The sequence below is a fragment of the Fusarium musae genome, chromosome 4 (assembly GCF_019915245.1).
Source record: "Fusarium musae strain F31 chromosome 4, whole genome shotgun sequence".
NCBI lineage: Eukaryota > Fungi > Ascomycota > Sordariomycetes > Hypocreales > Nectriaceae > Fusarium > Fusarium musae.
The window spans coordinates 1241354-1263158 of record NC_058390.1 but is presented as its reverse complement, the minus strand read 5'-3'; the positions used below and the strand labels follow the sequence as shown (position 1 = coordinate 1263158).

General features: G+C 47.8%; 7 protein-coding genes across 7 annotated transcripts; 4 read left to right on the top strand and 3 right to left on the bottom strand.

Moving 5' to 3' along the window:
• Positions 1 to 962: 962 nt before the first annotated feature.
• On the bottom strand, positions 963 to 1388 carry J7337_005341 (uncharacterized protein; the record flags this gene model as incomplete). The annotated part of the gene is made up of 2 exons (XM_044823022.1): positions 963 to 993; positions 1096 to 1388. The coding sequence occupies 2 exons, from the start codon at positions 1386 to 1388 to the stop codon at positions 963 to 965; spliced, it is 324 nt and encodes a 107-aa protein (XP_044681513.1).
• Positions 1389 to 2947: 1559 nt separating this feature from the next.
• J7337_005340 (uncharacterized protein) lies at positions 2948 to 3711 on the top strand (the record flags this gene model as incomplete). The annotated part of the gene is made up of 2 exons (XM_044823021.1): positions 2948 to 3480; positions 3534 to 3711. The coding sequence occupies 2 exons, from the start codon at positions 2948 to 2950 to the stop codon at positions 3709 to 3711; spliced, it is 711 nt and encodes a 236-aa protein (XP_044681512.1).
• Positions 3712 to 5382: 1671 nt separating this feature from the next.
• J7337_005339 (uncharacterized protein) lies at positions 5383 to 7906 on the top strand (the record flags this gene model as incomplete). The annotated part of the gene is made up of 6 exons (XM_044823020.1): positions 5383 to 5454; positions 5588 to 5809; positions 5881 to 5980; positions 6038 to 6445; positions 6496 to 6586; positions 6637 to 7906. The coding sequence occupies 6 exons, from the start codon at positions 5383 to 5385 to the stop codon at positions 7904 to 7906; spliced, it is 2163 nt and encodes a 720-aa protein (XP_044681511.1).
• Positions 7907 to 8415: 509 nt separating this feature from the next.
• On the bottom strand, positions 8416 to 10537 carry J7337_005338 (uncharacterized protein; the record flags this gene model as incomplete). The annotated part of the gene is made up of 2 exons (XM_044823019.1): positions 8416 to 9776; positions 9829 to 10537. The coding sequence occupies 2 exons, from the start codon at positions 10535 to 10537 to the stop codon at positions 8416 to 8418; spliced, it is 2070 nt and encodes a 689-aa protein (XP_044681510.1).
• A 796-nt stretch (positions 10538 to 11333) lies between these two features.
• Positions 11334 to 12194, top strand: J7337_005337 (uncharacterized protein; the record flags this gene model as incomplete). Its single annotated transcript, XM_044823018.1, has 2 exons — positions 11334 to 12033; positions 12085 to 12194. The coding sequence occupies 2 exons, from the start codon at positions 11334 to 11336 to the stop codon at positions 12192 to 12194; spliced, it is 810 nt and encodes a 269-aa protein (XP_044681509.1).
• Positions 12195 to 13203: 1009 nt separating this feature from the next.
• Positions 13204 to 14569, top strand: J7337_005336 (uncharacterized protein; the record flags this gene model as incomplete). Its single annotated transcript, XM_044823017.1, has 2 exons — positions 13204 to 13578; positions 13706 to 14569. The coding sequence occupies 2 exons, from the start codon at positions 13204 to 13206 to the stop codon at positions 14567 to 14569; spliced, it is 1239 nt and encodes a 412-aa protein (XP_044681508.1).
• Positions 14570 to 15500: 931 nt separating this feature from the next.
• J7337_005335 (uncharacterized protein) lies at positions 15501 to 18922 on the bottom strand (the record flags this gene model as incomplete). The annotated part of the gene is made up of 2 exons (XM_044823016.1): positions 15501 to 15960; positions 16170 to 18922. The coding sequence occupies 2 exons, from the start codon at positions 18920 to 18922 to the stop codon at positions 15501 to 15503; spliced, it is 3213 nt and encodes a 1070-aa protein (XP_044681507.1).
• Positions 18923 to 21805: the final 2883 nt, after the last annotated feature.

Below are 21805 nucleotides of genomic sequence, written 5' to 3'. Positions count from 1 at the left end.
GCCTAGGGGAGCTGTTGGCTTCCCTACCCCTGGTCGTTTAAATTACCACCGGCGTCCGCCAAGAGAAATTGGTTTTTGGGCTAGCTCACGCCACGAGGACACTAAAAGGGGCACATTTCCGGTGGAAGCATCACCGGACTCTTTCCACGAGCGTTTGTTTGGGTATGATCCCGTCGTTCGAGCCCTCTAGTTCTTGGGTTGTTTCGTGGGTGGCTTTGGACGATGCGCGGGAACTGTTATCTTGGCAGGTGATGAGCGAAGTTTCACGAAACAATACGAGCTCTTTGCTTGTTCAGACGAGTGGAGAGCTATATTAAGCATAGCATAAGGTTATACCGGCCAGCCCGTGTTTATGCAATTCGTGGATCCTGGTCGATAATCATCAACATTATCAATTCATCCATGCACAAACAACGAACAATCCATATTTAGACGATTAGCTTTTATCCGTGCAAGCGATCAGAGGTGTTTGACGTCCGATTCAGGGTCCAATTGCACCGCTTGCGTTGCATCGATGTTGTATCATGAAGAAATCGCGGGATTTGCCGTGTTAGTGCTTCAGGATAAATATCGCAGCCGAGTCTCAGTAGCGGTTAGCCGAGATCAATTTTCGCTAGATTGAGAGATGTATTGAACTCAAAATGACCTTATCAACCTCGTCAATTTGCACGCTAAGCCATTGGTGCTGAAAGAATTTGTTGGGCGCGAAGTCATTTAATTGTGATAAGACAATCAATTTTATATATCAAGCCGAGCCGTGTGACGAGGCCAAAGCACGTCGCGAATAAGAAGCGCTCGGACAAAATCACAGACAAGAGGACACTCAATGATCTCATCGAATAATCTTTCGTGTTTTGTAATCTCGCTGTCACATTATCACGTCTCTAATAAAGGCATTTAGGATAGATTAGAAGCCTAATGAAGCACCAGCAGTTCCAGCACCGCCGTATATACTGGCTGTTTTATTTGGCATGGTCGACGCAATTCGTTTGACTAGAGCAATTGGTCAGTAAAGATCCTCAAAATGGGCGACAATATTGTTGCTCACATTAATCCCAACTCATCGGCTCTTTCAAATCCTTCCGGGCATCTTACCAGACATGTGCACACCAAGAAGTGACCAGCAGATCATACAGCTTCTCTTCAATCCTAGCCTGGATGACAAGCCTTGGAAGCCCTTGTAAGACGCCATTCTCATCACGCTGGAGTTTCATCTCAATGGCAACGACCTCTCCCTTCTCGTCCTTCCATATAGTGGTGTTGTTCTTCCCTTGATTCAGACGATCTTTCAGAAGGGATTCTGCTTTGAGTACATAGTCTGGGGCGAGCTTCACTTTGGCACCTTCGCAAATTGTATGACCGCCATTGAGACAGCGGTGCATGATCATGTTGGGATAAGTGCGTTTCCGACTGGTCTGTCCCAGGATGGTGATTTGTTTGTATGATTCTATCGAGATTCCATGCCTGAAGTCGTAGATATGATCGACAGTGTGTTATAGCTTTTGTTCAGAGTCGCTATTCGTCATGCGACATCGTAGTTTCTCAACAGCATAGATCTAAGTTGATGGAGTATGCGATCAGGCACGTACAGTCAACAGATCTTTGTGCCATCGAGAACAAGAGTAGAAAATTCTCTGTAACTTGTGACTGATCTTGCTGTTGAGACTCAGATTGAGATAGAGCGATATCGTATGAGGGAGGAAGCTCTGTTGGCGCTGAAGCCGAAGAGTTTCCTTCTTGATCTGCTTTGCCAAGGCCTTTCGTGTCTGTCATCTTGTATATCGCTTGAGGTAGATGAGAATCAAAATCTGTGATACAAGAAAGATTCTAGAAAGAATTATTTAAGCAGCTAGTGGAAATCTCGTTCTTTAAATCTCGATTAATTCTTGACGAACTGTTGAGGCTGGATTCCTCCCATCGTGGAGACTGTAGCGTCTATCGCCAATTAGCAAAACGCAGTATCTCACATGACGTTACTGGAATAGGTTCCTTGTAGCGCTGTGTTGCATGATTGGGAGTTGCTGGCCAACCTGGCTTGGCGAATCCTTCGATCGTCCGTCAGGCAATGCGCTTCTGGTCCCAAAAAGTGGCCCTAGGGTATATGATATATGGATTCATGATGTCTGTGGAGTTTACTTGGCAATGATTGACCTCAGCTCACCAAGACAAGAGGAATCCCATAAGTCTCTCTCTACTTGTTTATTTTCGAATGCCGCCGTGATCATCAAATTTACATCTGGAGACATATAAGAGTCAATGTGGATAAATAACCAGAAACGAGAAGCCTTTCGACAGGACGGAACCGAAATGCGAATTCAAAATCAGAAATTCACAAACTGTCAGAGTGGTACAACTGAAAATCTATAGCCTTTAAATAATGACGAAGGTATATTTTCGAATGCATTGTTTTAGATATTGGTTTTTGAAGTGCTCTAGCATTTATGAAGAACGCTTCTGTTAACCATCATGATCGAGTGGTGATCAAGTGCTCCTTGAAGTTTGGAAATACCATAGACTAAAAAATCAATAGATTTCTGGTATATTTATTATAGGAGGATCGAAACAGCATAGACTAGCTTTGAGGTTTGTTGAAAGCTATCCCATCGTCTATGATGGCAACGTCTACGCCACCAGATCACTGATACTTCTTGGTCATGCAGGACGTTTGGCCGCAACACTTGCTAGGCTCCTGTATCTCCATCGAGCTTCCAGTATAGGTAAGTTCCCATATACGACGGATTGATCTCAATTGGTTGCCAGAAATTGCGTGACTCACTATCTATCTGCAGCGGTCAACCAGAGGGCGTAATCGTTGGCTGACTCACATTCGGAGTTAAGCCCCGAACTCTGTGTTCTCTCGGATCCGAGCCCCGAGCTTCTACTATTAAGCTCCAGACTTTCAAACTCTCGAAAACGAATCCAAGTCCTATGCTCGACGTCTACAATCATGCCTGAACAACCAGTTGGTCCAATCACCCCCTCGGGCACCGCATCCGCACCCTCTCGTGGGTCCCTTGACGGACGCTACACTTCTCTTATCCCATTGGAACCCTCTCACGCCGATCCAAGCTATAAGCACCTTGGCGGCGAGGAAAATGGCCATCTTTGGACATATATGTTTGGAGGACCATATGTTACCCAGCAACAATGGAGAGAAGCGGTTGAAGGATTCAGCAAGTCTGAGGATCCATTGTTCTATACTGTTCTCTCTGGGCCACGCTTTGACCCCAAGTCTGAACCTGTTGGACAAATGTCTTATCTCAACATTGTTCCCAGTCATAGAAGGATTGAAATTGGGAGCATCATCTTTGGGCCTCAGCTGAAACAGACACGTGCTGCCACTGAAGCCTTTTATCTAATTATCAAGCACGCCTTTGAGGATCTTGGTTATCTTAGAGTCGAGTGGAAAGCCAACCATCTCAACAAACCTAGCCTCGCAGCTGCTGAGCGATTAGGTTTTGTTTTTGAGGGTGTCTTCAGGTATTTCTCATACATCTCATTTCTTGAGAACCACTCCTAACATGTTAGTATAGAAAGCATATGATTCTCAAAGGAAGGCGTCGAGACACAGCTTGGCTGAGCATTACTGACGAGGAGTGGCCTCTTGTTAAGAAAGCGTTTGAGGCTTGGCTCAGCGAAGATAACTTTGATACAAACGGAAAGCAGATCAAGTCTTTGAAAGATATCAGACAAGGCTTAGTAAAGGAATAAAGTATGCCGGCACTTGCTTGACCAATGAAGCCGTGCTGAAATTACAGAGGAGGAAGAATGCGGAATATAATGACGACATAACTATAAATCTGATCTAGTTATTGCCTTTTGCCGGACTCAAGATTTTGTGTCCTTAAGGCTGATTTACATCATAGAGCCCACACGTGGATTTAGGGCCGAGGTATCATCATCTAAGAGATTGAGATCATTGCAATGTGCTCTTCCCTGTCCACAAATTCTCGTATATTTCACTCACCATTCATTGTTCGTCGTTGAAGCCGATCAAACTTGGCCATGTTCTCATTGCTCTCACAACCCTGCATACGTATGATTCTCGGCACGTCGATACTGATGTACGAAGATCATCTTGAAGGTTGGCAGAAAGACGGTGGAAAAGTGGTGGAAGCATCTACGTTAATCTAGCGCCTATACCTAGTCGAGCTTGCCGGTCGCTCTGTTTTGCCTGTTTTGCGTAGCTCGAGCGCTGAATGAATTGCCGTGCCGCGAACCTTATAGTGGTATAATTCCAAATATCAGTATCCTCGTGATTACTATTCACAAACGTTAGTCTCACTTTGACTGCCACGTAAGTCTGAGCTTTGACACTGTTGACAGCGACACATACGTGCTCGTAGTCTCGGACATGAGCGACATCGCCAGTTCGTACGATTGAAACCTTTTCGTGCACTACTCTTATTAAGTCCAATTAAGGGTATCATTACCCGCAATTGAGAGTCTAGACCCTTTGTGCGACGTTGGGCGAGTAATATGCGAGTCTATGTCAGCCTTGCCGGAAAGGCGTTTGGCATTACGACCTATCAACATGCCACAACCCCGCAAAGATGAGGAAGCCATTCAATTTAGCCTGGAATGCATTGCTTCAAGTGTGAGAAATGTGGCTTTGTAACCTCGTGTAGCCCGGGGCTGGCTGCATCTCAGGTGCCACGACAGATTTGGGGTCTCAGATGTAGGTGATGATGGCGTTCTTGGTGATCCAAACTTGGACCAATATTCAATTCTAGGGGGGAAGCTTTTACGTGGACGGTCTACAACTCTTGAAAGCCTGTTTGAAGAGATAAGTTATCACAGAAATATCGTCGTAAAATCAACTGCCGAGGCTCTGGACAAAAACAAAGGGACACCAGGTGATCTAAGACAAACGGGCGGCATTATCCGTTTGGGCCCTGATCGGCAAGCCCGGGTTGGTATGTTGTGGCCGGTTTTTGGGTACATTGATCCTTCGAGGTACCCAAATTTGTGCCGTTTTGCAGCCGGAATACCAACCTGTTAAAACCTACAAATTGGAGGAATTTCTTGGCAACCTTGCCTATTTAGGTAGCTTAAGCGGCCCCTACTAGCTCAATACATTGAGGAAAATGGCCAGCTAAGCCTAATTAGGTTAGTATCCTGATTTTCAGCTAAACGGAGCCTAATTAGGTAAAACGGTCAGAATTATGCTACTTTATGTAAGATAACGGTTAGAAATCAACATACAACAAGCTATCCCGGGCTTGCCGATCATGGCCCAAGACTAGACCACAACCAGACAAGAGCCATTCCGCATTCAATTACAACAATTCCGGAATAACGCGACAAAGTTTTTCCTCTGCCCATCTTTGGATTCTTTCGCGTCGCTCCCTGTCGATCTCCACACGTCAACTCCACACTAACATGGAGGACAACAGCTCGCATACAGTTCAATATCGCTCGGCCTGCGCTGAGTGTCATCGCAGGAAGCAAAAGGTACGTCATGGCCCTTCAGAGATGACCTGTAGACTCTCTGGGGAACCTCTCGACCGCCCCGCGAGGCCTCTGAAGTCACTGTACTCACTACTGACTGCAGTGCAATCGAGAATGGCCTTGCAACCATTGCCAGAAGCGCAAGGTCGCAGATAAATGCCGCTTCGTTCAACCGACTGCTGCGAGCTCACCGTCTGACGGGCTCACGCCAAATAGCGATAAGAAGCGCTCGCGTAGTCGTGAGGATGACGTTGAACCCGACAACTCCGAGCCTGATGAGGATGATGGCGACGTTGGGCTGGGAGCGATGGGCTATGCCGCGGGCCCTCTCTTTGAGTCACTAACTATCGATGCAAAGGTAAAGGGGATTCTCTTCATACTGACAAAAAATGCCGTCTCAGTTGGATTACGTGCTAAAATTCATCTCAGAAGGACAAGAAGCCTTTGGGCGAACTGACTTGGGTTCATCCCAGTACCTGTTCCCAGCTCAAGCATGCCCTCGATGTCTTGCCTGGCCGTCCTCAGATGGGTAAATAATGACTCAAAGTAACCAGATTTTCAAGAAATTAAACTGACGACCCGCCAGATGCTCTTGTTCAGAGCTTTTTCAACAACATGAACTATCACTACTACATCATCTATCCGCCAACTTTCCTCCAGGAATATCAACAATGGTGGGAGCGAAGGAATCATAATCAGTCGCTCTCACTTCAATGGACTATCCTGCTGGTCATGGTCTGCGCTTGTGCCACGCAGCATCTGGATGTTGATATAAAGCCTATTGTCGAGGTTGAGCTTTCCGAGCCTGCGGAGAAGCTCACAGTAGAATACCACAAAGCCGCTACGGAACTCGGAAGGGTGATTCCGGTGGGTCACTGTCATCTGTTGAATATTCAGTGGATGCTTCACTCGATCTACTGGTACAAGTCGGAAGCGAAGTTTGTTGAGGCATGGCATGTTATTGGTGCTGCTGTACGAGAAGCACATGAATTAGGTGAGTGCGTTGGACCTCCTACGATATCATTGAACTAACTCTTGCACCAGGTCTTCATCGAACTGCCATTGCCGAAGGCCTATCAGAATTTGAACGTGAGATGCGTAGGAGGGTATGGTGTATCCTAGATTGCTGGGACTGGTAGGTGAAACCACCAAAGTCCAGGCGGATGATATGCTGACCCTTTTCAGGCAATTTGCTTCTGGTTTAGGCCGCCCGACGATTATTGACCACAGTGATATCAACGTGGAACCACCGAGTCTCACACTCGAAGACTTTTCTCCTTCACCACTTCTGCATATGAAACTCCAGTCGGAGCTGGTCACGTCACTCGCGCAGCGATGGGTTGCTCCTAAGAACATCACTTCAGCAAGCGATATTCAAGAGTACAAGTCCATGCTTGAGGACTGGATCCGACGTTTCCCTGCAGTTTATGATGTCGACAACCCTGACACGTCGAAGGATTATAAGTTTCCATGGATTGTCTACCATCGGTTCTACATCCACACAATGGCATATCTTATGATTCTCAACCCTATGCGAGCGTTCATGGCGCAAATTTACACGAAAAACTCACCTGCGGATCTACTAGCAGTCCGAGAAGATGCAGTCTTCTATTCTCTGAAGAACTTGGATACAACTACTCGGTGGGCTGATCATGCTTCTCATCGAGACGCAAGATTCCACTTCATCATCTTCTCACTCTTCGATACAGCCGCTGTTCTCTCCACTGCTGTTATCAAAGATCAGGACGACACAATCCCCAGAAAGGATGAGATCGTCGATTCAGTGGATACCGCAATCAAACTGTTGAAGCGTCTCAAGGCTCTGTCGAAGACAGCAAAGACATCTCATGACATTCTTGTCAAGATGGTTCAGAAGATGCCCAGACGATCGCCACCGCCACGCGAGACTGTGAATCGTAAGAAACAACGAGTGGCTCCAGTTTCCCCAGCAGCACAAGCCACAAATACCAGTCATGATGTCGTTATCAAGCCTGAGGATGGATATCAACCGGAGCATGTGTCACAGGAAAGCTCACCGAGCTATTGCGCCAGTTCTGAAGGTGCACCTTCAGGATCGACGCCGCAGAGCACTCACTCTTCCTATGATAACCACGAGAACACTGGTTATGTCATGAACAACCAAGTCCCCGCCGAAGGGTATGCGAAACCTCAGGTTGCTTACAACATGGGTGTCGCGCCCGGCCACATGCCACCTCTGCATGTCCCATCACCGAGTGCCGGGATCGATGGTATTGTCCAAGGAGGCCTTTATGGCATGCCGCATGCCGACCATACCGGAGGTGGTATGGTTCCTCCAGCATACGTTGATTATCATCCCCAGGATCTCAATATCGATTACGGTCTAGGCAACATCACCGACGTCGACCTCGGAGACTTCTCGCAGCTCTGGGATTGGAGGAGCCTTAACTTGGATTTTATTCAGAGCTCAACATAGCGCCTCCTCTTCTTTTCACTTCATATAGTTGGTGTACATAGATATGACTTTACGTTCATTGATGAGGTAATCTGACCGAATCTTGATTTTCCCCCTCCTTGTTGTACCTCGTTGGATTCGGTCTTTAATGGGTTGGTTAAAAATGCTCTGCTTATATTCTTTGTCAGGTTCATCTTTATATCTCTGCCTTTTTACTCAGTGCGTGATCTTGGATGCTCAGTGCGATTCCTTGGGGGATTACGTTGAAGGATAACCAAGACTGAGATGATATTGTAGTGTAGCTAATACAGTCAAGGTTTAAAGGGGAATTAACTTTACACTGTTGCCCTAGGCTCTCATATTCTCGCCTGCCAACATCTTATCTGACCATAAAGAGGACCACGTGTAGTCTATATTGAACCAAGCTTCGCGAAAACCTGAAAGCCTAGCTAATCCAGAGATCGAAGGGGAGGAAATGAAACAAAGAGAATAAGAAAATAATGAAGTGAGAATTAAGAATTTGTGCGGTCTCAGAACTGACCAGTCCGTATATCCCCGTCACCGAACGTATCAACTTCCATGTACGTTCTATCTGGGATAGCACCGTAATACTGCACCCACTGATCCGCGTCGCGATTTTGGGCACCGATAGTAGCAATAGTTCCCCCAGGCTGGATGGTATAGTAGAAGAAGGTGATAGGGGTCAGTTGGTCCTCTGAGATCACCATTTGAAAGTGGTTTGGCTCAGTTGCACCTGATGTAGTGAAAACACACCAATCTATGGTCAGGACCCCTGGTTCAAAGGGAGTCTGCTTAACCTGGTATGTAACCTCGGCTCCTGAACCTTCAGGAACTATCATGTCAATCCAGTAAGGGAAAATAGCCAGCGACTCAATGTTTTCATCCGGTAGGAAGGCCAGTGCGGGGACCGAATCGGCCCCGAAGGAGTCTCTGAGTGTAACAAGTCCATTGGGGCTGACGTAGACCATTTCACTGGTTTCACCGTAGAGCGGTATCTGAAAAGGGAGCACGAGCTCTTCGACACCATTGTCGGATGGCCTCTCACCATTGAATAGTGTCAGTGGATCAGACAGGCCCTCTGCACACGCACGTGTGCGCGTCGGTTCAGAGCTCGTAGTGGTTGAAGTTGTGAATTCAACAGCTGTCGTGGTGAAAAGACTGGTATCAGCCGTTGAAAGGACCGTTGAGCTCGAGTCAGAAGATGAACTGGTATCCAATGGTAGATCCGATAGTGTGCTAGTATCAGTCTCTAAGCTGTACGATGATCCAGACGCAGTAGAAGAACCGTCAACAGAGCTTGCCGTAGAGTCGGTACCAGAGCTAGTGACACTTGTAATCCGAGAATTCGTAGTAGTTGTCGTGTCAGTTGTAGTTGGCGTGTCAGTTGTAGTTGTCGTGTCAGTTGTAGTTGGCGTGTCAGTTGTAGTTGGCGTCAAGATAGAAGAGAGCTCTTCCGACGTTCCTAAGATATCCGTGGACAGTTCACCCGTGGATAGTGAATCTGTGGATAGGGTCTCCGAATCTGAGGTCCCGGAGCTCAGCCGAGATGTAGGTGGGAAATCTGTGACACTGGCTGAAATTTCCAACACAGAAGTTTTTTGAGTGAGACCAGGTTCTGTGACAAATATGATAGACGAAGAGCTGTTATATAATCGCACAGAGCTCGTATACACAGGTTCAACCTGAGAAGTCAAAGCTGGAACATCTGTAGCGGAAGAACCCATCTGGATATCCTTTGTGGTCGTAGAAGCTACTGCGTCGGAGGGAGACGTCGTTCCGAGCAACACAGATGTAGACTCTGATAGCAGAGGTGTATTGACAGTTCGAGAAGAAAAGCTCGAGGATACATCGCCATCTCGGCAATCGTCGACTAGAATAAAACGAGTCAGCTTAGCACCAGTGGCACGAAATGATGCCCATACCGTCAGTAATAGAAAGTCTTATAGTTTGGCACCCGGGTGGCGATGCAGTAAAAGTAATATAGACTTGACCGTTCTCGGGGTCTTGACAGAAGCCTGCCTCACCATTTGGTAGGTCTGAGTTGGAAAATCGGAGGAATCCATCCTCATCAGCAAAGGTCTCCGTAACAGCCCCTCGAGATAACGCTCCTGGGGAGCCGCGTAGCTCCTTGAAACTCTCGCCGTTGTAGTATATGGGCAATCTACCATCCAACAGACGGCCTTGAACCAGGTTGAAGACAGCGGCAGCAGCACAGATTTCTGACTGAGTGCCAACAAAACCGCCGACTGCCCTAGCCTGTAGGTCTCGTTTGGTGTCCTGCGATTCTGGAACGACGCGGAATATCACTGATCGGCCACTGGCTTCAGGGATTGGAATTCCAGTAGTTTGGCTTGGGACTGAAGTGGTAATAATTACATCATCAGAAATAGAGAGAGTTGAGGAGATAGCCAGGTCTGTAGAAAATGTCGAAGGTGCTTCAGAGGTCTCTGGGAAAATGGTTTCTTCAGCAGAGGGAGTCGTTGGGCGAGTGTGACCTCTTGATACGGGGACCAAATAAGTTGATAGATATGTTATGCACTCAATTTCAGGCTGTATTTGGTCATCTTGAAGAGCAAAGGATGCCCCAAAGAGACTTGCAAGTAAAAATGAGAATAAAAGAACAGGAGACATCATGAAGAATGAGTGAAAGCCTTGGTAAGACGGAGATCAGGGACATGCCCAATGCTATGAATTTCTACGACTCTTAACTACTCTGCTCTCAAATTTTCAGCTTGAGCCCTGCAAATGCACAGCCAATGAAGCCTAAGACATCTGTTGGTTGCTGTCAATATTTCAAGATGTTAAAATTTGGTGGTGAGTGCCAAGCAAATAGTGTCTCATCTAGTTGATGAGGCGTTGGTCTAGAACATGGTTTCTAATATGATATGTCATCGCGTCCAAGCTAATAAGACATCAACCATCGTACCAAATGAGCTAGTCACCAAGACTCTCTTGAGTTGCTCCCTTGCATACCAGAGACCAAACAACACAGACTTTTGGTACCAACAGAATCACTGCTTTCAATGAAATAAACAACCGTAACGGGTTTTGGCCTTTCAGTCAGCCACAGTCGAGCCATCCACGGAACCGAAATTTAAAGTAAACGAGCACCAAATAACTCTAACTAAGAGCAAATAGTGCATGGCTCCACGCGCTACATGGGTCTTCTGGGACGTACTCTAATGAGACACTATTGTATTCTGGCATGAAACTATTCGTGTCGCCGGTAAGCCACAGTCTCTTGGTAATTAGATAGACGTTGAGGTATGGAAGTAACATTTCTGCATTTTTTGCACGAGGCTTTAATAAGCGCCAGGCCCTCTTTATGCCATCCAATATAATCTTTCTCTGCTCTTTCGCTCAGGCTGCGTGATCTCCAGCTGCCGTCATTCGTTTGGTGCATTTTTGCTCTTCACCCTCGTTAATCATGTATTCTAAGTCAATCGTTATTCCAGCGCTCTTCGCTACTTTCGGAGTCGCTCAAGATGATGTCCAGTACGAAACCCGCACAGCAACGATAACTCAATGCTTCACCCGCGATGGCCTACATCCTCCAGCTACCGTTACCGTGCCTGGCCCGACATGCGTGGTTCACAAGCCAGCTGTGACAGGAGAAGCCATCATCGTTGAGGTTCAAGCTCCCGACTGTCACTGCGGCTGCCCAACTTGTGTACATACTCTCGAGTACACGACCAAGTACCCTGCTTTCTGCTCTACTGGTATGTTTGACCAGGAGTATGTCATCACGGAGACGTACAGTGGCATGGAGGCAAAGCCCACCAAGAACGAGCACGATCTTCCGCATGGATTCACGTGTGAGGTTCAGACGTGTACTACTTGTGGCCCTGAGCCTGTTACCGCGACTATCACGCACCCTGTTGCAGGCCATTACATGAACGAAGTTGCACCAACTGAGATGCCCATGGCAAAGCCTGGCCAGGAGCAACCTGGCAAAGAGCAGCCTGGCAAAGAGCAGCCTGGCAAGGAGCAACCAAGCTATGAGCAGCCCGAGAAGCAGCCCGAGGAGCAAGGAAAATCTGCACCCAAGGTCACTGGAGACGATAATGGTTTCCGATCAAGCGTCAAGCCCACCCCAGTCCCTTATTCTCCAGAGAGTGCTGCTCCTGGTAAGTTCACTATTGGTCTCGTAATAGGTATGAAAACTAATGCTTGTACAGGAGAGTCCACAGATCACCCTGTTATTGTATCCGGCGCCATGAGCCAGCATTTGGGTCTGGCTGGTGCTGGTATAGCGTTCTTTGCTCTTATTCAATTCCTTTTCCTCTGAGCTTTCTCTTGAAAGTTCATTGATGGCATTTAATCTGAAGACATTTACTCTTCTTACATTTTCCGAAGTCATGAGCCAAGATATCTTTGGTCGGTAGAACAGTTTCACTATTTTGGGTCTTTTCCAAACTCAATTACATTTCTCGTCGATATCGGAGTCTCTGAGTGACGCAAAGTGTACGCTGGCCTACTAAACAGAGTAAAGATTGTCAAGGCCCAGATTATAGGCATCGACATAATGTTTAATGCTACGGGCGGTAACCGCGGCTATACCGGGCAAGATGCTCCATTTGACGGTGGGACATCTCCATAATAAAAAGGCTCTATCACAGAGAAAAGTTACTCATGTGCGATCAAGATGGCCAAGGAAATATGCAAGTGTTGGCGCATACAATGATAATCTTTGGTGAGATTAATCCTTGCAGTGCAGAAACGTTATGTCGTATTGCCTTGACCTGTCACAGGCTCAAACAGACCAATGAGATGGACTTTTCTCGGGGAGTTGAGCCTCAGCTCTCACCAATCCCTGTCCGCGGCCCTGGATCGAGGCCAAGGAGCAAAAGTTCCGGTGAGTTGCATCTCGATAGACAATGGATCAAGACCATCAACATCGAGGTGATATCATTATTCTACCGTCGATTCTGAACGGCCAGCTTAAATTGATAGCTGCTCCAAGCAACAGTTGACCTCTATTCCCCTTTTTCAGTGGCCGCACGTGATAACGCATAGTGAAATTCCCAGTGGCCCAGGTGACCTCTCGTCCCCACCCAAAAACTCACCGCCCGGCCGAGTCCCGACTGGGCGAGCTAGCACTAAGGTTTGGTTTAGAATTGGTTCCCATCGTTTTTGATCCAGGTCAGGTCTTGTCAAGACTGTGCCAACACACGACTTTGTTGTTGGAGCATTTGCTTCGGCTTCAGCTTCAGCCTCCCACCGAAAAGTCACGAGGGGGCTTTTTTTAATTTATTTATCTATTCTCCCTTCCTTTCTTCCCCTCCCATTCTAGAACAATGTCCGACGAAGACGTCGATGTCCTCGGCCCAGACGGCCAGCCCCCAGCTCGAGTCGACCGCGATCGCAGAGCTCCGCGCTTCAGCTGGACTCCCGCATACGAAGCGACCTTCTTCAGAAGCCTGTGCGAGAGCGTCCAGCTTGGTCTCCGCGAAAACTCCTCCTTCAAAGCAGAGGCCTGGGAGCGCGCTGCTCTGGCTCTGCAGGAGAGTCATGGTGCCTACCCGGCCAAAAGCCACCTGATCAACAAGAGCGACAACGCGAGAAAACGGTTTCGGCTATGGAGAGGCCTTCGTGAGGACCCCGAGTTCGTCTACAACCCGGTTAAGAGAACGGTCACTGCTAGTGAGGAGGCGTGGATTGCCCATATCGAGGTAAACATTCCTTGCACCATGACGATGCAATGACCGGGAATTGCCATCACACGAACGACGAGGCCCGGCTGCTATAGCCTCGCACACACGAAACGACTGTGTCAAGCACATACTGACTCTCAAATAGAGGGAACCGCTTTCTAGGGCGTTACGCGGTCGACCATTTGATCATGAAGACTTTATGGAAGTCCTTTATCCAGACGTCATCGGCTCAGGTGGCGCTCCCAAACGTATAATGAAACCACGGAGACGAACAGATGGCCCTATGACCGACGACCCCGATATGCCGGGCACCGGTATACTCAATCTGACCAGCGATCCTCCTCCACCTCGACCTCCGGGCCTCGAGAGCCCGAACTCTCGACCTATGTTGACCCAGACTCCCACTACATCCTCCACTGGGTCCGCGACCCAGCCGCGACCGACGTCTACTACAATTCCCCCACGCGGACCACCGACTGTAGCAAACGCTAATGCTCTTACCCCTCCCGACGAGACTATCACACAGAGCCGCAAGCGACAGCTGCCCACTACAAGCACCCCGAACATGTTCGAATCGACACCGCCTGCTACCACTATGCCTATGGGTCAGTCAGCCCCCGAATCTCCTGGCAAGCGTCGCCGTACTTCGTCCAACGATGGTTCTCGTGCTCTATCAGCGTCTGTTCTCAACTCCTCCATGCTGCCACTGGCTGTGCGTGATGGCCCGAGTGCTGGGTCCCCTTCCCAGGCTGATAGCCAGAACACCAACGGGGCCAACGGGCCTGTTATGGAAGAGATTGTCGAAGCTGTACGGTCTCGAAATACGCTACGCTGGCAAGAGGAAGCGCTGGACATATTCTTCCGTGACTTTGCAGATGAGGATCTTGATGTGCAGGTCAAAATCTCCGAGGGCGTGCTCATTAATGAGTGCAAAGCGATGGTGTTTTGTAAGATGCCCAGCCGCGTGCGACAGCACTGGGTAAAGCGCCTTGGTAAAGCGCCTTGGTAGAAAGCTTTGAGGAAGCTCCTATCGGGCAGTAGCATGTCGGCCCTTGCAACTTCTTTCTCAGGTATCTATAGACCGATACCCGTAAAAGCATAAAGGACCGGGGTGATGGATCACGAACCTCGAGGCATCAACACCAAACACAACAATCTAAGGAAACAAAAGACACATATCCACAGCAATCAGGGCAGGAGTGATAAAAAAAAGAAATCCAAGAGAGTATGGTCTGGCGCTTATTGGGTCGTGTTGAAGATACCAAGGGTTACGGATATGAAAGCGACACGGCGTTCTATTTGGGCAAAAATAACATCAATCTGTTTTCTTGCTTTTTGTTTCTGCTTTTTTTTCCATGTTTGAGGAGTTGCATTTAGCGGGACATTTACCTAGGAACGGGTGACAGTTATGTGAAAGGACGGGATCGTTAGGGGTTATGGAGCTGATGGTGGGTTGATGAAGCGTGCTTTGTCGTATCTTTTTTTGTTGATACCTAATATATATAATTCTCACCTCTCGCTACTCTTATGTCCATGATAGAAGACGACGAGTCCAGACTATTTGGGGCTTCATGAACATCGTGGCGTGACTTTGTAAGAACCATGAAGGTAATAGGGGATTCACCTATCGACATTCTTCCATCGTCTACAATATGAATACAATATACGTAGGCAACTATTTTGAAATATTACTCTTGACGCTACTTCCTACATATCAGCCTTGAAGTTATTGTTCGCTTGAACTAAGGCACAAGCTCCCAGTCTGGGACTCATGATATTGACCGATGCCATTTTCTCTTTCTCAATATTCACAATGCATTCAGTTTATTCCATTGACATCATTATTTTCTGTCTATCCATTATTTTGTCCCGTACTAATTAGTTCTTTCAGTTCCCAAACATACTATATACCCTGTTTTTCCTCTCATGATTCATGATGCTCAGCCCAGATTCGACTCCTCCTCCAAGACCCCCTTGGCTCTCAAGATGGGTCCCAGCTCCTTCAACCTCACAGGCTTCGTCAAGAACAAGTCCAATCCGCTGACAGTAGCCTCCCTCTGCGCCTCCTCAGATGCCAAGCCCGTCAAAGCAAGTATCAGAGCAGGCCTCAACCCCTGTTGTGACTCAAAAGCACGAATCCTCCTCGTTGCTTCAAACCCGTCCATGACCGGCATCGAAATATCCATCAAGATACAGCTATATCGGCCAGGGTCTGCTTCATATGCTGTGACGGCTTCTAAACCGTCTGAAGCTGTTTGATATGGTTGTTTGAGCTTCTTCATGTATGAGGAGAGGATTTTGAGGTTGATGAAGTTGTCATCAACGAGAAGGAACTCAGATACTTTGAAATACCCTTTTTGTTGTGTTGGGGTTTCGTCTTCGCTTGCGGGGAAGGGTGAGCTTGGGTTTGTTAGTGAAGGGGCTGTGCTGGTGACGATGCTCAACGATTCGGGCTCTGTTGAGGCTAGGGTTGGAGATTGGGTAGATGTTTGCATGACTGTCCAGCGATACAAGGCTAATGAACACGCTTTGGCAAGCTTTCTAGGGCCGAGTCTTGATATGTCATTAGTCTGGAACACGACATATGGAGTATCATAGAGATTACTTACGGTTGTGAAATGAACTCAAAGACTCCGGGACGTGGTATTGTCTTTGCGCCAGTCGCATACTGATGTGCAGTAACAGCATTGGCACAGAGCACAATGTTTGGAATATCCGGGACTGAATCCTTGGAGACATTGGGTCTTTCAAATCCCTCCTCAGACCAAATTGCGAGATCTGGCATGAAGCAAGGTGTCTCTGAGGTGTTGACCTGCATGTTTAACCAGTCTTTGCACATGTCTTGCACAAGTTGGTCGGGGGATTCGATCGTCCTTTGTACAGAACCGCCTCCCGTAACGGAATCTTTGTTGAAATCGACCAATTTTACCCGAAGACCTCGAAGCTTTTCTGTCTGCGCATCAAACTCTTCTTCTCGTTGTCGAATTTCACAGACGTTGTGATGACAGTCGTCACCAAGCTTCATCGGTAATCTGACTGTTACTGTAGTACCGACGCCAACTCGGCTGTCAACAGAGATGTGACCTCCAAACTGTGCAGTGATCTGCTTTACGAAGCTAAGGCCGAGGCCTGTGCCAGGAGACAAGTGATTCTCTTGCGAGAATGGTTTGAACAAGCCATTTTGCAGAAAGTCCTCGCTAATGCCCACGCCAGTATCCGAGACCTTGATGGTTACCCAGCAGTCATTATCGTCAGCACCAAAAGCGCTGGTCTGCTCTAAAGAGACCCTAATGATCCCACATTGCGTGTACTTGAGCGAGTTGCCGAACAGATTCATGATAATTCGACGCACGGGACCTGGCTGGGTGTAGAAGCCCCACGATGGTCGTGAGTCGATAACCAGGAAAACGTCGACGTCTCCGATCTTCGTTGAAAGATTCCCTTTCTTTTTCGATGGAGCTTGAAGCTCCTCCATAGCTTGCATGGTGTCCATTCGGCGGATAGATGTGTGACCAGGTCGTCGAGGGGTTTGGCTGGATGATTGGGTAAGGGTGACCTGTTGAAAGTTGAATCCAGCGTAGACACTCTCGAGAACCTCTTCAGCCAGAACATCTAGTTGTACGACTTTTCTTGATGGCTTTGAGGCTAAGCTAACGGACGAGGACCTCTTGATGCCACTTCCATCTGCTTGAGTCTCTCGAGTCGCTTCTTGAGGCAAAGCCTTGTTGACCTTGGAATATTCGAGCAGATGATCGATCGTATCTGAGAGTGTTCTGCAGCATGTTTCAATGGTGCGGACGATATTTTGTTGTGGAATAGTAAGGTCTGTATCGTTAAGCAGTTCAACACTCAAAACAGCACCATGGAGCGGCGATCTCAACTCATGAGATAGTGAGCCAAGGGCATCAGTCTTGGCCTTGTCCGCAGCTAGAGTCTCCAACTTGAAGGCCTCAGCCGCTGCGAGCATACCAAGAGCTCTGAGATAACTCAAGTCAAGGTCGATCGTGAAGGTGCGTTTGATATTGTAAGTGTAAATAAAGCCACCAGCAGACCATCGTTTCTTTCTAAGGTCCCAGACAGGAACGAATGCAATGCTTCGAGCGCCCGGGAAGGTCTCGAGGAGAATACTTGCTTCTCTCTGCTGAACTCGGAATCTATGGTCCTGTCTGTTATGTAGGTTTCCCCATTCATTGTTGTTCGGCAGATGACGGGTTGCATCATCTGGCAGTTCTTCTTGGAGTAGATTTCCGTCAGCATCGTAATTGAACACATGGCCCCTAGGATATTGTCGAATCATCCTGGCGAGAAGAGCTTGCGGGAGAGCAATATGGGCTGCCCCATGTTCAGAAGAGCCGAGTGCCTGGCAAGAAGGCCGTAGACGGTCGTCAGAAGAGGAGACAGTTGTGTAGGCATCCTCACTCTCATTGTAGCTGAAAGTTGAAGGTCGTCGAGTAGCCAGGTCCTCATCTATCCATTCCGTGGAAGAGCCTGCACTTGAAAACTCAAGCATGTCCGCGTTGAGGAACAAACAGCCATCAGTCTCAATAGAGTCCTTTACAATTGCCGCTGCTTTCGAGAAGATTTGCTTGGGAGTTTCGAGGAGCTGACTTGGGTCATGGGCAAACTTTGATCTGGCCTGGGGCTCGCACATGATAACCTCTTTGGTGTGAGGAGCGTTCGCTGCACGGGAGTCCGCCGTGACAGTTGAGTTTCTGACACTCATTCCTCCCAAAGCTTGCTGCAGGTCGTCGATTCCTAGCCTTTGCGATCTGGCCAGCCCGTCACCTCTCGTCTCATGCTGGGCATACTCTCGTCCGGTAGATGAGACTTGACTCAAAGGTGCTGTGTTCCCTTCAACAAAACTGGTCAAACCCCAGCTCTTCCTTTCGCTCCTTCGTTGGTGACTTTTAAGGCTAATGGTCTCAAGATGCTCGGTCACGGCTCGTGATAGCTCCCTCATAAATCTTGAATGACTATCGTCCCATGGCAGTGAAGGTTGGGTATGGATTACGCAGATAACTCCGATGTTGACACCTCGATCTGTACGAATTGGCACGGCGGCGTAGAATCTTGCGGCGCCTCCGGGTCGACAATACGGTTTAGCTGCGTACTCGGGATCGAGGGTAACATCATCAACCACAATGACGGGCAAGTCGTGGTTGGGCCTTGGTCCAGATTCATCTGATTGAATTTCATCCGAACATAATGTGCTTTCACAAGCACTATGTGATCGCGGGATTGCAGTTCCACAATGCCAAAGAGTTTCCGGGTGACCGTCCTGTCCCAAGCTTGGAATCAATGGGGTTATCGCTGAAGCTTCCGCGATGATATACTGATGAGTCTGATCAAACAATGAGATCATTGTGCGCGCCGCGCCAGTTTGAGAAGCCGCTAGACGAGCCAGAGCCGTCAATATAACATCGGGACACGTGGAGAGCTCATTGCTCGGAACGGGCAATCCAGTATCGTTGAAGCGAACATTGGTGAAAAGCGAGTCGTCATATCTAATTGAATCTCAGTAACATAACGCAACGTTTTTGGTGTGGAAATTGCCTCGTTACCTGAACGTCTCGCGCTCCCGAGTAGCTTCAGAAACGATGCTTTTCTTGGGCACCTTTACACAAGCTGGGCTGGCCATTCTCAGCAGTGCGTGCACACTCGAAAGAAATTCTTCAGCGTTTTCCCCCAACGGTCATTCTCACCATTGGCAAAAAGACAGAAGAAGAGCATTGAAGGTTGGGTTTCCTAGGGCTTGCCACTACGTTTGGGGCGAACGCCGAAGACCGGGAGGCTGGAAGGTAGAGTTTAGTTAGGGCGAGTCTAGACTCGGGCGATTATGCTAGAATCGCCACAGAGCGGCGATCGACAAATCTGCGGTTGAAATGGAGACGCGAGTCTCAGCCCAAGTGGAGAATAATGTCATAGTCGGCGTTAGAGGCACTCTTTTCCTCCCTTTAGTCTGATGTCTTCAGCTTTGGATTGGTGGCTGTCCCTCCGTTTAGAAAGCCACGATACGGGCTGTTGATCGAAACAGGTTTACCCGTCTGTGCTGCCGTTTCCCGATTCTCCCGATCATCGTGATGGCCACCGTTTCTAGAATCTTTCCATAAAACAGCAAACAAATACTGTTATCCATCAACTGTCAATAAACGCTACCATCTCAGCTAACTTAGCTTGGGCAATTAGCTGAAGAGTTCGACATTGACAGACACCGTGTTTGAAAGAACCTGAGATCAGACCCCTGTCAATGTCCAGTAGGTACATGTACCTGGCTGTGGCTTACATACATTCGGATTGCTACGCTATTTGGGTTTGTATGTACGAGATACGAAAATATGTTTGCATTACTGCGTAAACAGAGCATGAACACCCTGTCACCATGTGAGCGACTCTCTATCGGGCTTCTGTCAACGATATTGCGTTTACCGACCAGTTCGACGAGATCAAATACGCTTCGTCATTTGTACGTGTGTCACGTGAAGCTACTAGCAGCTAGCTTCCCGATGTTTTAGATTGAACCTCGGTTTAGCTTCCGTATCATTGATGAACGGCATCTTTCCGATGGCTGAAGGAAGCCTATTCTACCCTCATATACTCCGTATAGCAGATTGCAATCTCAATATTCTCGTCCAAGCCTGATTTCCGTCGAGGCATCAATGTCTCTTCAGTTCTCCTTATCTCAGGCTTCTCTAGCAGCAGCCATACTCGGTTCAACTTACGGAACCTACCTGGCTCTATCTCCTCCCAATCCCAGCGAACATTCAGCACCATCAACAGGCGACTCAGTTCGATGGCTATTCTTGACGAGAAAACACACTACAAAGGTCGTCCTGGCCCCTCTTGGGCTGCTATCGCTGCACACTGCTAGCCTAGCTCTCCGCTACCCCAATATCCCTCCATCTCTTGTTCATCATGGAATCGAAAATGGGCTCAATCCAGACTTGATCACATGGTCTTCTGCAACTTCAATTCCTCTAGCTCTAATCTTTTGTGCCGGTGTTCCTCTACGTTTGGTACCGTATGCATCACTGGGCAAAAACTTCACATTTGCTCTAAAAGAGCCAGATCAACTGAAAACCACCGGTATTTATCAATATCTCCAACACCCAAGTTATACCGGGCTTGCTATTCTCATGATATCCAACGTGGCGCTGCTTGGTAGACTGGATGGTATTCTGAGCTGCCGGATTCCTCCGAACATCTATGAGACCTTCTGTTCATGGGCTATAAGATTGCTTCCTTTCACTATATCAGGTATCACGTTTGGAATCTGGACCAGAGTTTCTGAAGAGGAGAAGATGCTCAAGAGGGCTTTTGGAAAGGAATGGGAGAGTTGGCATGCAAGAACAGCTCGCTTTATTCCTTTTATTCTGTAGTTGATTTATGTCCTTCCTAAATCAAAGTGCCAATAAAATTTGCTTTGGCTTCAAAATGTACGTGACCTCAAATTAGCAAGTATTCATTTGACGGCATTATAAGGAAATTGAGAAGATCATTGTCGAAGCACCATAGTGATACGTGAGGTAAAACCAGTTTTGTAAATGCAGCAATACAGTATATTCCTAAAATAACAAAATGTCTATTCAACTTAAACCCGAAAACTAAAGAATTGAATAAATCAATCCCGAACTCTTTTCATTCCAACATTTGCTTCACATCATAGCTATGTTCTGCAGCTCTTCTTCCCAGAGTTCAGCGGTGCCATCCAGTTCTTCCATGCTACGACCCATAGGTCCGTCCGTTCATTGTCTCACTGCAACGCACTTATCTCAAAATCCATATCAGAAAGTCCCAGCCCAACCCTCGCTTTCAGACCGCTTCTTGGAAAGCTCTATGTGGCTGTTGAGTCTCCTGGGCATGATCCCCTCTCATTGCTTTCCGTCCTAGTGACAGTTGCCCGCTAGTTGCCGCAAACACAACACCACCCTTGCTTCTCTTCGCACATATGATGGCCATCCCCGGTGCTCTATACCCAAGAAACTTCGGCATGCGTCGTAGTGGGGGACGCTGAATGATAGCCCCGTCGTTATGGCAGGCCTGAGTTGAGCATCTTGGTTTTCTCGAGTTTCTTGAGCATCGAAGCTTTCTTCCTCCTGACAGAATCTTAAAATCTCGTATGTCATCTGGAGATGACAGTGGTTCTTAGCAACCATGTGATGTTGAGTCCCTTCCAACATGCGGCGTTGCTTGCCGCAGGATATACATTCGTAGCAGCCAAATATGATACTATGAAGGCATCTGACAA